General features: G+C 43.9%; 2 protein-coding genes across 2 annotated transcripts; one reads left to right on the top strand and one right to left on the bottom strand.

Annotated features, from left to right (window-relative positions):
* The first annotated feature begins 1,140 nt into the window (after window positions 1–1,140).
* LOC142865816 (melanoma-associated antigen B1-like) lies at window positions 1,141–2,193 on the top strand. The gene has a single exon (XM_075999178.1). The coding sequence runs from the start codon at window positions 1,141–1,143 to the stop codon at window positions 2,191–2,193; it is 1,053 nt and encodes a 350-aa protein (XP_075855293.1).
* Window positions 2,194–14,607: 12,414 nt separating this feature from the next.
* On the bottom strand, window positions 14,608–18,013 carry LOC105867078 (melanoma-associated antigen B5). Its single transcript, XM_012756863.3, has 2 exons — window positions 17,872–18,013; window positions 14,608–15,944 (listed from the first exon to the last, which is right to left on the bottom strand). The coding sequence occupies exon 2, from the start codon at window positions 15,881–15,883 to the stop codon at window positions 14,819–14,821; it is 1,065 nt and encodes a 354-aa protein (XP_012612317.2). The 5' UTR covers window positions 15,884–15,944; window positions 17,872–18,013; the 3' UTR covers window positions 14,608–14,818.
* Between the last annotated feature and the right edge of the window lie 420 nt (window positions 18,014–18,433).

Here is an 18,433-nt window from a genome sequence, read left to right as displayed (position 1 = left end):
CCTGCTGTTATGGGCCCTGGAGGGGGCGTGGCCGGAAGTGATGGGCCCTGACTTCCTCCTCCTCCACGCTGTGGACAGTGAGGACTGAGGCCTTCGTCCGAGAGTCGAGGCCTCAGGTCAGCAGAGGGAGGCGTGCGAGGTCTTCTCAGCTGCCCTGGTGGGTTTCCTGAGAGAGAAACGCCAGACATTCACCTGAAACTGTAACGGCCCCGCCTGAGAGAGTAGGCCACACATGGCGCTGCCCCACCCGCCCCTGCCCGTGGCCCGGGAATCCCCAGTAGGCCCAACGTCCATTCCTTTTGACGCGCGGTCTCAATGAGCGAACCAAGGCCTTGGTCTCAATCCGGTGGGCTCAGGTCAGCAGAGGGAGAGTCCCTGGCACTACAGGTCAAGGAGAGGACCCTCCTAAAGACTGAGGGGACTCCAAGGCCCAGAACTGGGGCGGCACAGAGCTCTGCCCCTACATAGTCTGAAGGTCCGGCAGGTCTCAGAGAGTCAGGGGTGGGGGCCTGTCCCAAGGCGCTGGCAGCTGGTCAGCAGAGGACGATTTCCAGGTCAAGAGAAGTCTGGCTGATAACTGTTATTCTTGTGGGGGACCAGCCTGCCCATAACAGGAACGCTCAACCATCTCCCTTATTGTCAGTCCTGGAATGCCCAGGTGCCCCGTGACTGAAGTGGGGGCTGAAATGCTCCTTCATTTCCTCCTCTTGAGTACGATGGAAGGTTGTGGTGTCAACTTGAGAGCAACAGAGGGAATTGGGGGTCCGGGTCGTGACAACAATTGATATGATGGTCTTGGAAGTAAACTGAGAGGACTTCCACACCTAAAGAGGGAGGGGGGCCCTTCCAGCCACTCCTGTCGCACAATTAAGCCCCTAACTAGGCGGTCATGTAGTGGCCTAAAAACCTATTTAACTTCCTCCACAGAGTTCCAAGGAGAAAGCCTGACCGGGAGAACAGGAGCCCTGTGGCATCCCAATGCTAAGGCTCTCACAGAAACCTGCAGAGGCGGCCTTGGTTAAAGCCAAGGTGGTCTCTCCCTGCTGAAGGGGCTCACAGGATGTCATTTTTCTCCACCTAGGTGCTGCATTGCTGGCCTCCTGTCTGCACTCTGGTCCGCTGTGCCTGATCTCAGCCATCATGCCTCGGGGTCAAAAGAGTAAGCTCCGTGCTCGCGAGAAACGTCAGCAGAAGCGTGATCAATCCCAGGCTTTCAGGGGTCCTCAGGCCACTGCAGAGAAGGAAGAGGAGGGCCCCTCCTCCTCTCCCCCCACTTCTTGCTCTTCTCCTGTTTCTAGGGGTGGCCCCCCAAGCTCCCCTGCTGTCTTCATTCCCCTGGGGTCTCAGGGAGCTCCACGCTCTAGCTCTCCTGATGCAGGTGTAGCCTGCGCAATGCCTGATGAAGATGCCAAGAGTCAAGATGAGGAAACACCAAGCACCTCCCAGGCAGCATCCTCCACTCAGAGCTCACAGAAAGATCCTCTCACCAGAAAGGCGAGTATGCTGGTGCAGTTCCTGCTGGAGAAGTATAAAAAGAAGGAGCCCATTCTGAAGGCAGACATGCTGAAGGTTGTCAACAGAAAATACAAGGAGCACTTCCCTGAGATCCTCAAGAGAGCCTGTGAGCGCATGGAGCTGGTGTTTGGCCTTGAGTTGAAGGGAGTGAAACCCGGCGATCAGTTGTACACCCTTGTCAGTAAGCTGGGCCTCTCCACAGAGGGCTGTGTGAGTGGTAATGGGGGGTTGCCTAAGTCGGGTCTCCTGATGACGCTCCTGGGTGTCATCTTCATGAAAGGCAACCGTGCCACTGAGGAGGAGGTCTGGGAATTCCTGAATGCGTTGGGGGTATATGCTGGGAGGAGGCACTTAATCTTTGGGGAGCCCCGGAAGTTCATCACCAAAGATTTGGTGCAGGAAAAGTATCTGGAGTACCGCCAGGTGCCCAATAGTGATCCTCCAAGTTATGAATTCTTGTGGGGTCCCAGAGCCCGTGCTGAAACCAGCAAAATGAAAGTCTTGGAAGTTTTGGCCAAGATCAATAACACCGTCCCTACTTCCTTCCCTAGTCTGTATGATGAGGCTCTGAGAGATGAGCAGGAGAGAGCAGCAGTGAGGGCTGCAGCCAGGGCTGGCACTGCTGCCCAAGCCAGGGCACGCTTCGGGGCCATGTCCTTGAGACCCCCCCACATCTAGTGAGGTCTCAGGTAGATTTTCCACTCAGAGCAGTGAACCTCTAAGTAGTCCAGAGTAGACGGGGCTGTGGGGAACAACATGTATATCTTTTTCTTTTTCTCCTGTTACAAATTAGTAACTTGTGGTTTTAACTTTTTCTTTCCTTGCTAACAGTTTTGAAGTGTTGTTCCCTTTAAGATTTATTTTGTTTCACGATGTAACTTTCTTAATGTTACAGATGACACATTTATTGCTGTTTGTGAGGTTTAACACTAAGAGTTCTGTTATTTTTAAACAAATTGAAAAACCTTCAGTATTTTCTTTTTACTATAGAGCAAGGTAATATGGCATTGTAAGAGGTATTTCCATGGAAATGTGAAACAACTCCACTGGAAAATAGTTTGATCGCAAAATGGTGTAACAGATGTAAAATCGTTTATTTGTAGTTTTCCTACAGAGGAGTAACCTCTGTTTATATCCTTTTCTTTCTTTCTTATTTTTTCAACGTTGTTCTTTTTATTTAAGGGTTTATTTTGCTTCTAAATGTAAGACTATCAATGACCTGCATCTCACATCTATTGCTCCTTAACAGTTACTTTTAAAGAGTTACACTTGAAAGTTATAGTTTGGGTATTTATAATACAAATTCACAAACCATTCACATTTTCTTTATGCTTCTGAACTACATAATCTGCTAATGTAATAGGGATACTCATGGAAATGTGAGAGTATCCCACAGTAAGATACTTGGCATGATATTATGCAAAAACAAATAGTAAAAACAGAAATGTGAAAGTTGTATAATTCTTGGATTCTCTCCTTTGTTAGAGTATTACTTTTAATATAAATAAAGACTATTTGCATTTATTTAGCTTGGTCAACTATGTATGTTGTTTTGTGTGTGTGTTTGTGTGTGTGTGTGTGTGTGTGTGTGTGTGTGTGTGTGTGTTCAGCATATTATATACTGTTTACTGGGCAAAAAAAAAAAAAAGAAGAAAAAACAAACCTCTGTTTGGAGGGTGGTATTTTCTGAGTTTAAGATAATCATATGAGATGCAGTGATCAGTGTGCTCCTGTGAATGAGTTTACTAAGAAGATTTTTAAAACAAGGCTGCTAAATTTAAGGCATTTTCAGAGGCTGAAATCGTCTCAAATGTTTGCAAGATATATGACAATTGTCTTTTATATTATATAATTAGGAATATTAAAAATAACATCACATAAAAATAAAATAATATAATATAATCATATGATAACTTTCATTTATTAAAAACCCAACATTTCCTAATCAGGATGCCATGTGCTTTATGTATAGTGCATACATTCCCATATTCTTACAATATAAGGCTTAACAGATTCCACAAGTGAAAAACTTGAACATTTTTTGAGTTCACAGGCCTTTTATTGATAGAGTTGGGAGTGGATCACTGGTTGGATTTATCTAGAGCCCAAATTTTTCCGATCTTCCCAGCCTGAGCCAGACTCTTTGTCTTGTGATTCATTTATCTTCTCACTGCTCCAAATGGGTATGGAAGATAAAAAAGACACCGTACCCAAAGCAGTGTTTTGGAATATACAGGTAGAATATTAATAATACTGAATAAATGGGTGGGATGAATAAATAAATGAACAACTAATATTCATTATGGTATGATCGTCTACATATGCAGTGTCAGATAACATGAAATGATCAGGAGTTCATGAAATTATCTTGCTGTGCTCCTTCCCTGTAAAAAGCATATCTATTCAAAGAAAAGTTATATAATAGTCTAATTCTTCCTGGTGAAACAAAGGAATGATCAGGATTTTTTTCTCTGACAGCCTACCACTGGTCCTGGGCCTCCTGCCTCGTGCTATTGCTTCCCCATCTCACATGGAGCCTTGGACAGGAAGCTACTCCCTGCAAGGTTTGCAGTAGGGAACCTGCTCAATTATTTGCAGGTGTGTGACATTTCCCTGCAGCCTTTAATCAAAGAGGAAGGAGGCAAAATGAGGACCCCCGTAAATGAGGACTCTGGAAATCAATGCCCCAGAATATAGGGGATACCCAGAGCCTTTCTACTCTCAGAACTCTAGTAACCCAGGCAGAGCTATAAGCTGAGATTCCCATTTATTCTGCAAGACTGTCAGGGACATAAGAGGCTTGGTCTAAGGGTGGCATGCTCAGGTCAGTGGGAGGGGGATTTCAGCCTCTGAAAAATATCAAGGTTAGGACCTCGAATGAGGAATGAGAAACTGCCCACCCAGAAGAATAGGGGCCATATAAAGAACACCTTGTTTTCTGTCTTGGATGGCTATAAGCACCCCAAGAGCTATCTGACCCAGGTGCCCTCTCATTTCCTCTGAGGTCCCTACTGGTGTTTCAGGGAGTTGAGTTAGTTGATCCTGTGACATAGCTCCAATTCTGCTTAAGTAGGAGATCCTAGCAAGCTCTGACTAGAATTAAGGTGAGGACAATGAGTGCTGATGAGTCTCCCCATAACAGAGAGGGCCACACAGAGACACCAGGCAGGGATAGCCAAGGACTAGCAGCCTGAACTTTCTCTCTGGTTTCTCAGTAAGCATAATGCTTTCATCTGAGGTGAGCAGGCTCAGATCAGCAGAGGGAAAAGTCCGACATCACACCCTAACTCAAGGTTAGAAATCTGGGTGAAAACTGACGGAGCCCCTGATTCAAAAAGACTAGAGTCTCATAGAATTCTCATCTGGCTATCATCCCTCAGAACACCCTCCACTGTGACCATATATGGCTATTCCTAACTTCCAATTCAGAAATTCCAAGAAATTGATGTCCTTTGTCTGAGGACTGTGACCTCTGGTCAGAGGAGGTTAGAGTTCCAGGTCTGGTCAGGGTTTAAGGTGAGGACCTGGAAGGAGGATAGAGTGGACCACTCACCCAGAACGGAGGGGCTACACAGTGTACTGTCCCTGCTGTCAGTCCTAGAAGACCCAGGGCAGACCTATCGGATTGAAGTGGCCCTCATTTCCACTGAGAATGGTCTCATGGAGCTGAGGCCCTTGGTATAATTGGAACTGCCCCACTCAGCAGAGGATAGAAAATTAGTCCCTCAGAGGAGTCCAGTTGATGACCCTAAATGAGGATGTTGGCAACACTCCCAGGACAGATGGAGTCCTGCCACTGATATATCCCCTATCAAACCTGGGAATTTGGCATGCTGCATTGCACCCATTTCCCTTTAGGACATCTCAGGGAGGTGAGGCAGTTGGTCAAAGAGTCTGGCCTCAGGTTACCACAGGCCCAATTCCAGATAATGTCAAGGGTCGAGCAAGGACTGAAGGAACCACTGAAATCATAAAAACAAGAACATCACAGAATTCCTCCCCTCTGTCAGTCATGGGTGACCTCAAGCAGTCATGCCCAGATAAGGTGACACTTACATCCTTCTAGGGAGTCTCAGGGAAACGAAGCATTTAGTGTGAGAGGATAGGCCTCTAGGTCATGGGAATATTTGGTTTTGAGGACCCTGAGTGAGTTCTGAGGGGAGCAACCACCTGGAAGAGAGAGGGACCCACACAGTCCTTCATATTTCAGCCCCTGGAAGCGCCAGGCAGGGCTGAGCAGATGTGTCAATCACCACTCACTTCTAGCCCTGGAAGATTTTCAGGTCACTGAAGGGAGGAGTCAGAGATCCTGGATGAATGAGAATTCAAGGGATCACCAACCCTAAAAGAGTGGAGTCTCACAGAGTCTTGCCCCTGCTGTCAGTTCTCTGAATACACAAACAGCCATGGCCAGGTCACTCTGACTTCCCTTCTGGGGACTCAGGGTGGGGAGGTCTTTGGCCTGAGGCTGGTGAGGCAGCATAGGGAAAATTGCCAGGCTGTGTCAGGAGCCAGGGTAAAGACCTTGAGGAAGGAGCAGAGCATGACAATGGGAGCAGCTCATAATCTCTCCTCCACTGCTCGTCCTGGGAGAAGCAGGGATAGATGTCAGGCAGAGCAGAGGCAGCCCTCAATTCCTCATCAGGATGCCAGAGAAAGGAGGGCCTTGTTGTGAGCAATGCAGTAAAAGGCCAAGAGGGGGAGGAAATATTGTCCCTGCCATGAGTCAAACTGAAGAACTTGAGTGAGGTCTGGTGAGGCCAACCATCATAAGGCTAGAAGATGCCTGACAGCAGCTTTCTGTCTTAGGAGACAACAGGCAGGTGTGGCCAAATGAGGCTCCCCTCCCTTCCCTCCATTGCATCTCAGAGACTTCTGGGTCTTGCTATGAATAGATGCCCTCGGATCAAAGGAGAGAGGAGCTACAAGCCCTACACGGAGTCAAATTGAGACCCTGAGGGAAAACTGAGGGGACTACACCCCTCCCACTCAATAACGGGGACAAGAAAAAGTCAGACCCCACCCCTGCTTTCAACATATGAAGGCCCAGGGAAGGGCTGTTAGACAGGCTTCCTCACTCCTTTTATATGTCAGGTCTAGGGAGGTGAGGCCTTAAAGGTGAAGGTGAAGCCACCAGAGTGCAAAAGGTTGGGTCCCAGGTCCTACAGAAACCCGTGATGAGAACTCTGTCTAAGTACTGAGGGTTCAATGATCCCAGGGCAGACAGGATCCCCCAGAGTGGTCAGCACTGAGTACCCTCTGGGAAGGCTGGTGGGCTGAGACAACCCCTCTCTTCTTATGGGTACTAGGGAGCCTTGAAGTGATAAGGTGACACCAGCTCATGGCCAATAGAGATTCTCTACACTATGATTTCCTGTGAGGTGCAAGAGAGCACGCTGAAACCAGCAAGAGGAAAGGTTAGTGGTTTTTTGAAAATCGATGATACCAGCCCCAGTGTCTTCTCATCCAATTATGAAAGGGCATTGAGAGATGGGAAAGAGAGAGCCCGATGGCTAGATGCAGCCAGGTTTGGCATTAATGCCATTGCCAGGGCACCCTCCAGGGCCATGAGAAACATTTCATGTCATGTCAAGGGAAGGCCGAGGGAGATTTTTCATCCTTTTAAAGAAAAATGCAGTTAATGATTTAAGTAATAGAGGACAAAGGGAGCACTGGAAGGAATACAGAGTATTACTTGCATTTTTTTTTTTGCTATTTTCCAAATATTGTTTTATTTATTTATTCATTTGTTCATTTGTTTTTCAAAAATACTTTTCCCACTCCATCAAACCTTTATTTGCCGTTTTCCTAGTCTGAATGCAATATCCTTGTATTGATAAATGCAAAGGTCATCCTATTTTATAGCTGATTACGTGATTTCCAACTGCTCTCTGTGCATAAAGAAATTTATTTATAGTTACAATATATAAAAGCACTTATGGACATCCAATAATCTGTGAGGTCCAGTAAGACCTATGCTTAAAGAAACTATTAAAAATACAGGTTTTTCTATATTAGGGGGATTGGTTAAAGTACCTCTCATTTGCTCTCTGTTCCAAGCTCCTAGCTTGTGAATTCATAAGGTGATTTCAAGAACACCAACAGGCAGGAGGCTTACATTTTCTTTACACACTGGAGTTTCTGTCCGTCCTGACCCACATAGCTGAGCAAGGGACCCAGAAGAAAGTTTGGGTAAATATGTATTTATATATTAATATATTTCCACTCCCTTCCCCCATCTTACAAAGCATTTTGAGCATCATAATCATTGGGAAGTGCAAGACTTCCAGGATATTGGTATGATTTAGGACACATCACAGGATAAAACATCTTCCATAACACAATATATTATTATTATAATTCCCTTATTTATAGGATCTATAAGGTTATGTAGAATGAGATAATTTCAATTCTCAAATTCTTTACACACTAGCATAATTTTTAACAGGTGTGATCCCGTTCCACATCCTGGAGTGGTTCCTGAATGCTTCAAGTGGCTTCCTCAACCTCAGTACTGCCCCTCCAACCCCATGGAGTCATGATACCATGAGACTTTTGTTTTCATGTGTCAACATACAGTGGAAGGGGACAGGCACATTAAAAGGCTATAGAATGTCTCTCTATAACTGTAGAAACTTGTCAAGCTTAAACACCTAAATTAGTGAGGAAGGTAATTTTCCAGTGGATAATGCCTTTTTCTTGTCTCCCCAACTCTCCTCAAAGTTTACCCTGAAATGCTAGTTCACACAAAGGCAGCACTCATCTCGCTTCCTGCAATAAGGAACAGAGCTGTGTGAGAGGGACTGAAGCAGTTAAGGGAGACATGCATAAAACCGTGAGCAGGAGGCGTGGACACTGTCCTCCATGCAGGCCTGAGTCATCTCTAAGAAATATTTAGTTTTGTAGGTGATAAAATTGCACAAGTGTGGATTTTTACTTTTGTAATTGAGCTTAGCTTCCAGAGCAATCTGGGGTATCATGTTGAACAATTTAAAAGCATAAATGAACAATTCAGCTATCAGTACCAGGTGGGAGTAGCTGAATTATCCCTTATGGAAATCACATTAAGGATTTTTCCAATTTCTTTGCTCAGCCTCTAAGGTTTAGGACCTCAGTCTTACACCTATTTCTAGTCTCGTTCCTGAGCCTAGTTTGGCCTCACTTCCCTGGATACACAAAGGAAAACCCATTTGTCTGAAAGGATATGACTTGTCCCTCAGGAAAACATTCCCATCACATTGTCCTTTTTCTGATCCTACACAACCTGAAGCTGTCAGATCAGCTTCATTCAAAATTTCCAGCATCTCAAACATCAGGAGGTTTCACTGTCACTAGAATTTCTCTGGCAGCACTGAGTAATTCTCCACAACACTGATTTTTGAGGCTTAACCATGGAATTTCAGAGGCTAAAGACTTCTGTTTTGATAGGCAAGGGACCAAGAAGAAAGGTATCTACTGGATAGGAAATGATGCGGACTTCCTTAAAGACCAGCTGTCAAAAATCTAATGTGCAAAAGAGGGAAAGAGAGAGATTGTATAGATAGAGTAATTTGCATTCTGTGTAAGATTTTCATTTAAGGAGAGCCAGAGGCCAAGGGAAGGAGGATTGAAGGGAGAGCTGGTAACTTGTTTGCACAAAAAAATGATTAAAGCATGTTAAGTTAGTTTAAAAGGAGATGCATTTCCAAAGGAAGCTTCAGGTAATCTAGAGAAATTAGAGGACATCCCCTTGCTTAGCCTCAAGAATCACACTCAATTTAGAAAGACAACAAACAAATAACCCATTTGCCCACCTATCTTCAAAAGATCTCAAGCAGCAGTCACTTCTAACTTTATTGCATCGACTATAAATGGGACTCAGAGGTCCTGGGGAGCCTGCATGAAGATGGCCATCCTGACTGCTATGGTTTGAATGTGTGCTTCAGCAAGCAGGTGTTGAAAACTTAATTCTCAATGCAAGAGAATTGGGAGATGAGGCCTAATGGGAGGTGAATAGGCCATGTAGATTTCACCCTCATGAATGGGTTAATGCTGTTTTTGCAGGAGTGGGTTTAAGTGAATTTATTATCATGGGAGTGGGGTCCTAATAAGAGAACACATTTGGCACTCTTTTGTCTCTCCCTTTCACTCTCTCTTGTCCTTCTATTTTCTGATATGGGGTGGTGCAGCATGAAGACCCTGACTTTGAGACTTACTATTAAGCTTACAATAATCAAAACAGTGCAGCATTGGTAAAATAATAGACAAATAGATCATTGGAACAGAATAGAGCGAACAGATATAAAAAAAAAAAAAGGAAGAGCTGACTACAAAGCTAATAGAAGGAAAAAATTATAAAGACTAGTGTGGAGATAAATGATAGATCCCTAAATTCTAATGTCTAACTAAGGCATACTAATAGTATTGACCTCATAGGCCTGTGTTAAGAAATAAATGACATGACACACAAACACTATGTCTGCCACATAGTAATTACTCAATAGGCATAAGTTGTTTTTCTACAAAAATATTATACTGCAAATATCAGTTTTCCAAAACATCTTTCTCCTAATTTCAGGAATATATCCCATGAACAAGGTGGGATGCAATAAGGAAACATAGAGGATGCACATCAAATGCAGGGTAGCAAGGGATGGAGTTGGGGATAGACAGGGAAGGCTTCCTGAGTATCCCATTGTCACACATCACGGCTACATCACTAGGCATGGCTTATGGGCAAGGTTAAAAAAACAAGACCAGGGAGAACTAAGTTATAGGCCAATATATACAAATGGACCCGAGGAGATGGCCACGTATCGAAACCTCACCCCAAAGTTAATGGGGCTGGTATGGAGGGGGTATAGTAAGCATGGGACAGATAAGGGTCATCTGTGGAGAGTAGACAGCCTCTGAGTTAGGGAGAAGACAAGCGATTCTCATTTGTTTTCTACACTGGGGACAGTGGAAGAGGCTGTGAAGAGCTGGTTAGCAGGTCAAGATACACATTTAATAATTTAACAGAAAAGAACACTGGGAAGACTGAGGTGAAGACTCCTGTAATGTGGTTGTGCTAAATTAATATGTATGAAACACAGATGGCTGAACAGTGGCAGCTTTCAAGCAACCCTGTGTGAGGACAGGAATATCCTGGGTAAATGAATCCGATTGGCACTTCCAAAATTGCATTTCATTCGTGTTTACATTTATTTTACATTTTGTCTACCTTCTTTAGGCTTGCTTTCAGAATCTTGGACAGAAAGTTATTTTTATCTCATATAGGGTATTACGAAAAGTGGGAAGAGCACTGAAAAGAGGGCCTAGTTCAGGCTGGAAGGAGTGAAGACAGTTTGAGATCTACACAAATTACAACACTCCGACCTTTGCCATTTAGTAGCTCTGTATTATTGGGGAGATTTCCTTAGCTCTCTAGATCTGGAGTTCTTCATCCGTTAAATGAACCTCTTTTTGCAAGATTTTTGAAAATATTCGAAATAATATATGTGGAGAATCTAGCCAACTGTCTGTGTGCAGTAAACCTTTAATAAATGAAAGTCATTACCATTACTAGTGCTGATTACAGACACTGCTACCTTCCTTCTGGATTTTTGAAAAATGACTGACCAGTTCTGAGGGAATCTTAGGCATCCATGACCTAGTATATCAAGAGTCAATTGCTATTTTGAAATAAAACTAAATACTCCAGAGAAGGTACTTTAATTTGGGAGTCAAGCAGTTGTTTCCAGCTGGATGCAACTCAAATCTCCTACAGTTGTGTAAGGGTCAAAATACTATTATGTGCTGCTCCTTTTTTTGGTTCCCAGCTGTAACTTCAATCAAACCGTCCCAATTGCCATCCATTTTTACAGCCACCAAAAACCCTTGCCAAATTATATTCAAATTATACTGCCATTATAATATATTGGAATAGGACCTTCTCAATCCAAGAGAAAAAGTACAAGCCAACTGGTTTCTAATAATCAGCCTAAAAGGGTATAATACTTATTTTTCAGGAAATTTTTTGAGACAATATAGGTAAAAATAATTACTTTGCAAACTGTTTTCAAACGCAGTAGGAAAGGGCCTGGAACATCTACCTTGATTACATCAATAGAAAGTTTCTTTGTCCAGGATTCAAGAGCCATGTTGCATTCTAAGCTTCAGTCTCTCAACCCTGACCCTTGCTCCCCATTCATACAACCCTACTGTCCTATGACATAGATGGACATAGCAAAACTTAAATTTCAGTCTCACTGATGAACTTGCAGTTTCTAAAATGTATTGCTTTGAAGAATTTACACTTATATGCCACTTTACTACACTCATCTGGACCCCAAGGTCCTTATTCTCTCTCTGTATTGGTCCCTTTGATCTAGTATGACATCTCAAAATCTTTCTTGTGAGATTAGTTCTCATAGAAACAAAAATCTTCACCAATAATAGCACAGTGTCTTCCAAATAGCAGATGCCCAATTAATGCTAATGATATAAATGTGTCAATAAGTACAATACCTAATATTAACATGTTGAAATTTAAGGTTTCCTAAATTCTTAAGGAAAACAAAGATAAACAAATCCAGGTATATTCCATTTAATTTTACAGAAAAATCAGCTAAAAATAATAAGACACATAGACATTGACAATATTTACTTTATTTTTCTCTATTTCTTGATCCCAACAGTATAATTGCTAAGTCCTATCTCATTTCTAAAGAAATACTGTTCAAATATCATCTTATCCTGCTCCGGATTACAAAATAAGAGGAAGTTTCCCAATTTGTTTCACAAAATATAAAAACTGCTACTTTAAACTTGATATATAGCAATAAATGTGCAAATAAAATGATCCATAAACTAACACTCAGATACTGTTTAAACAATTTATTTAAAGGAACATTGGAAAAATAAGAGCAAGAAAGAGAGCAAGACAGCGAGAGTGAGCAAGAGCGATAGAGAAGCAAAGAGTGAGGGAAGAAAGGAGAAGTTATCACATAAACAGGAATACAAAGTTGATATACAAACATGGTGAAGGAAGTGACCACTAGGGAGTTAGAATACCCTAAGTCATGAGGAAAGCAGGTGATAACCATCAGTGGACAAGGTAAAAAGGTGAAGAACTTGCCAGCAGGTCAGGTTCCAGAGCAGGAAGAAGTTCGACACTGGGGTACACACTGGAGAAGTTACAGGGGAAGAGTGTTGTAAAGATAGAAAGAACAAGAGCTAGAAAAAATGTCAGCTCCTGGGCAGGGTTATATCTCAGTGGCAATGAGCTTAGGAGCAGCATGATCCTAGGAAAATGAAGTCCAAAAACAACTGCCCAATTTTTATTTATTCTCATATTTACCTTCCCTTTGTAGGCCTGCTTTTAGTACTTTGGTTACAAGTGTCTTTTTATTACCTGAGATATATTTTGTAATACTGACAAAAAGTGAATTAAGAGACAGAAAGTCTACCTCTGATGGGATCAGTGGAAGAGCATGGGCTCTAAATTCATACCAGGGCTCTTGTCCCAGCTCTGCTACTTACCAGTCTTTCAAACTTGAGAAAATTGAAAGATCATCATGCACTATGTAAATCTGAAAAGCCCTTTCTTGTAAGACTTTACTACATAAAAACCACAGGCAAGATGACAGTAAAATATTACCCAATATTTACAGAATGACAATTATTATTATTATTTTGTTTCCAGATGATACCACCCACCATGCCTTGAATTATCTTTTAATCCAAATGTTAGAGAACATCGAATACTTTTGTACCAAGAGCACTGAACCAGCCATAAATTCTACCTAGCAAGTAAAAATGTGTAAATTTCCCCATGGGAACAGCTGTTATTTGACTAGGGAGTGGGGTTGTCTTCCCTAGTTAGATGGAACTCAAGCCTCTCAAATTGATGTTAAGGCACAAGTCATTTCATGCCTACCAAGTGTCCTTCCATCGAAATAATATTTATTTACATTAATTATGCCCTTCACAAACAAAGTCTATCCCTTGGTTAGAATTTGCCAAATTACACTCAAGATCACCTAATTAAAATGCTTGCTGAATGCAGTAGGACTCAGCTAATATCAAGGGAAAAATACCAATAAAATGGCTTCTATACATGTAACCTCCAGGGATTATCATCCTTATTTCTCAGAAATTCCTCTGAGAACATGTGCATGGAATATATAGTTTGCAAACTGTGGTCATCACACCGGAATCAGAGCACAAGATACCTTGCTTTCCTGCCCAGGTGCAAACTTGGTTCTTGTTTACCCCAATCCCAAAATAATTTGTGGGAGTAATTTTCCATTACGAAATAAGCATTTGTGCCACACTACCAATTTATATGCTGAATCCCATCCCCCAATATGATGGCATTTGAAGGTGGGGCCTTTGAGAGGCAATTAGTTTTAGTGGATATTATAAGGGTGAGGGCCGCATTTTAGGATTAGCATTGCTTTAAGAGGAGGAGAGGTTGGAGCATGTGTTTTCTCAATCTCTCTGTCCCTTCCTTGTGAAAACACAGAGAAAAGGTGAATTTCTACAATCCAAGAAAGGTACCCTCATCAAGAACAGAATCTGCAGGCACCTTGATCTTGGACTTCCCAGCCTCCAGAACTGTGAGAAATAAATTTCTGTTGTTTAGGCCATGGAGTCTATGGTATTTTGTTACAGCAACCCAAGAAGATTAAATCACAGAGTTTTGATTCTCAACTCTGAAGCACAACTTGTAGGGGTTTGGCTGCCACGTATTGCTTTCCCATCCTCAATTGGCCCACTAGTTTAAATGAAAATTACATCCCACTAAGGATGTGCAGTTTCCCCAAATCCCAAACTGACTTGCTCAGGAAGTTCTCACATGACTACTCTCATAAGGAACACAGTGACCCTCACTCATACTTTTTACTTTACCTATAAGTCAGAGACAGTAATTAAACATCTTACTTGAATGATTGTAACATGTAATGCCCAAAATTTCTATGAGCAGTGGATGGGTCTTCATTTTCAGAGGATCTCCAGTACTAGCACAGAGTTTTTCAAAGAGCAGATGTTAAATTAATGTTCGGTGAATAAAAGAGTCAGAAAGCATAAGATCTAATTTGTTAACATTTAATTTCTTCTACTTTCTTGAATAAGCTAACAAAAACAAAGTATAAACCACATAGTTTTATAAAATGAAACACTAAAAGGAATTAGGGGAAACAAGGAATACTCATGTTTTAATATTTTTTCTCCATTATATTACCCCACTTACTTAATACTTTACTGTGGGGTTCTTTTATATTTCAAAGAAAATACCTATTGTGATGTCATATTTTCTAATCTGGATTATGAAAAAGACTCAGACATCAATAGGGTCAGCAAGATATACTGTACGCATGGCGCTGCACAGTGCACAAACTTTGAAAGTAGGAGCAGGCTTGGCTACACGTACGGCTTGGGCTCTTGTTTCCTCATCTTTCAAAGCCTCTTCATAAAGGTTTGGGTAGGCACTGGGGGCAGTACCATTGATCTTGGCCAAAAATTCCAGGACTTTCATCTTGGTAGTTTCGGCATGGGCTTTGGGACCCCACAGGAATTCGTAGCGTGCAGGATCACTGTTGCGGATCTGGCGGTACTCCAGGTACTTCAGCCTCACCAAATCCTTAGTGATGAGCTTCCTGGGCTCTCCATAGACGAAGTGCTTCCTGCCAGCATATACTCGCATCATACTTAGGTATTTCCAGATGTCTTCCTCAGTGGCGCAGTTGCCCTTCATGAAGATCATACCTAAGATATTCATCAGGAGACCGGTCTTGGGTAAGCCCCTGCCACCACGCACCCTCCCGTTGTTGGGGAGTTTCAGCTTGCTCACGAGGTCATACAACTCGCGCGTTGAGTCGACTTCCTTCACATCAACTGCAAAGACCATCTCAAGGTGCTCACAGACTCTCTTGAAGATCTCAGGAAACTGGTCTTTGTACTTCTGGTTGACAATCTTCAGCATGTCTGCCTTCATAATGGGCTGTTTCATTTTGCACTTGTAGAGCAGGAACTGCTCCAACACCTTAGTTTTCCTGGCTATAGGATCTCTGCATACTTTATTCCTGGAGGGTGAGGCCTCAGCATTGCTTTCTTTTGCCTCATCTTGGACATTGGAATCTTCCTCAGATCTAGTGCAAGAAATGACTTCAGAAGTAGTGGTGGTGGGTGGAGCTTCCTGAGGCTCCTGGGAAGTGCTACAGGACTCAGCAACAGGCAGGCTCTTGGTAACACCTTCAGAAACAGATGAGGAGGGAGGGGACTCTTCTAGAGGGGGCTCTTCTGCTGCTGCTTTTTCCTGAGCACCCCCTCTAGCCTTATTCTCACATCGGGCCTGTTGGCGTTTCTCACGAGCATGGAGCTTACTTTTCTGACCCCGAGGCATGATGACTTTGGTTTGGGATAGTAGAAGAAAATGCGAGCAGGGCAGCTGGTGATGCAGGTACCTGAAGGAGGAAAAATGAGATGGTGTGAGCCTCATCATCAGGGAGAGACCATCTTGGCTATAACTAAGCCACCTCTGTAGGTGTCCTAGAGCGCTTCTGTGGGAACCCACAGGGCTTCTGTTGCCCTGGTCAGCCTGTCCCCTGAGAACCCTCTAGAGGAATTATAGTGAGTTTTAGGCTGCATCCTAGCATCGGTGCCTGGGATGTACCGGATAGGGAGCAAGGGCTAGTAATTGGCCCTCTCTTTTGGCATGTGGGAGTCCTCTCAGTTCACAATCTTAACCATCATGTCAACTGTTGGCAGGTCCTGAGCCCCCTCTCTTCTGCTGCTGTAAAGTCTACACCTTACACCAAAGCCAGCACCTCCCTGATATCCCAGAGGAGGAAGTAACAGAGTTTCTCTGCCCACCATCCCTGTCAAGGGGTACATGACTATCAAAGCCGTCTCTGCTATGGGCTGCTTGGGTATTCAGTTCTCATGCAGGGAACTCACTTGTTCTCTTTTGCTGAATGGTGGCTGCAACCTAACACCAAAGATTTCACCTCTTTAAGATTAAATATAAGGAAGTGAAGGAGAGCTTTAGCCTAACTAACACTCCTTCCTTGGTCCTTCTGGTGCTGAATGCAAGGGTGAAGCTCAGATTCTTTATTATCTACTAAATGGTGGATGGACCCCCAAACCATCCTTTGACCCTTGGCATGGGCCAGGGACTTCTCACTCTCTGCCAGTATCCTTTCAGACTGGCAAGGAGTATATGAGGACCACCATAACTGCCTATCATCTCCCAAGCCTGATAATAGGTCAAATGGATTCTGTGGTACCATCATTGTCATTATTCCCCTCATATACTATGGTCTTCACCTTCACTCATGGAAACACCAGTGAATCCTGATACAACAAACCTTAGGTAATACCCTTTAGACTAGTGGTCCTAGGCTTTTTGGCACTAGGCACTGTTTTCATGGAAGACAATTTTTCTATAGACCAGGGTGGTGAGGGATGGTTTGGGGATGATTCAAGCACATTACATTTATTTTGCAGTTTATTTGTATTGTTATCACATTGTAATATATAATGAAATAATTATACAACTCACCATAGGTTGGGGACCCCTGCCTTAGACAAAATCCCTCATCAACCCTCCCCCATACCAGAGCAGGAAATGAATTTGAATCACGCCACCAGTCCACAGGCATTGAAGGTTGCCAGCAGGGTGGGGGTTCCCTCAGTCCTCACATAGAGATCTTACCTTGACTCCTGGCTATACCCGGAATGCTGTCCTTTCTCCGACTTGAGGACCCTTTTCTCCGCCCAAGGCCCTCACATTTCTGAGACCCTCCTTGCAGAAGTCAGACTGACAGCCCTGTCCTGGGGCCTCCCAGGTTTACGGCGGGGGCAGGCTCTGAGCCACCTCACTCTTCTGAGGTCTGCGGTCCCTTCATAAATCATTCAGCGGTCTGCTTTCGATTCCCTAAAGGGCATGGAACTACCTGCTGCTGAATGGAAAGGCCCTGCCCCAACCAGGCCAAAGCCCTCAACTCCCTGATACCATCAGAGAGGAAAAGAGAACTCATATTCCCCAGACCGGCGTATGTGGGTCCTCGGAAAGCCGCAAACAAATATGGCGGGACTCTGCACCCGGGCTTCCTCAGTCGGACTGTTTGTAGGGTTCGCGTCTCCTCCATGCTGGACGGGGGCCTGCCCACTTTTATCAATCCGACATCCTCCTGACAGCCCAAAGCAAAAGGGAGCGCACACCTCAGTCCGCCTCCTCTGCTCAGGCCTCCCTAACCCAGGACCGTGGTGCGGGGTGTGGGGTGTGGGGTGTGGGGTGCGGGGTGCTGGGTGTGGGGCGGCTTTGTGGGTATGGGACCCAGAGAATTTCCCTAAAGGGGCAATTCTCTCCTTCTCACTCAATATTCTCACCTTGACTCCTGTCGGGGTCGGGGACTCCTCACTCTCGCTGGCTTGTGGCAGACTCGCACCTCAGGCAAGTTCCTTCTCCATCTTGAGACGCCTCAGAAGGGAGCGAGTGCCACGCGTCTTACCAAGGAAAAGCCCTCTCAAGGCCGACTGCAGGGGCCGCATCTTCGGCGCCCCCTCTGTGCCGGAGGGGGTTGTTCCCTCAGCCTCACAGAGGATTTGCAATTGGAATCCGCTTAGAACCTTAGGCTCTTCCTTCACACCTTCACAGCTCTGCAAACTCTTGAGTAGTCTCCCTACTTCAAATCTTCCCTGCAATAGGTCTGGGTCCCCAGAGTGACGTGAGATGGGGAAGCTGAAGAACTAGGAGGAAGGCCTGGGAGAGGAGGTGGACGTCACAGAAAACAAACACTAATCTATTCCTTCTCTTCGTCATCCAGACTTAATCATTTATATAACTTCTGTTCTGAAAGATATACTTAATAAAGGAAATGAGCTGAGCTAGATAATTTTGCGAGATCTCAAGCATTTTAGATTGAATGACAATGCATATGGAGACATTTAT

This window comes from Microcebus murinus, chromosome X (assembly GCF_040939455.1).
Source record: "Microcebus murinus isolate Inina chromosome X, M.murinus_Inina_mat1.0, whole genome shotgun sequence".
Classification (NCBI taxonomy): domain Eukaryota; kingdom Metazoa; phylum Chordata; class Mammalia; order Primates; family Cheirogaleidae; genus Microcebus; species Microcebus murinus.
The sequence above is the reverse complement of the archived record's forward strand: the minus strand, read 5'-3'. Positions and strand labels throughout refer to the sequence as shown.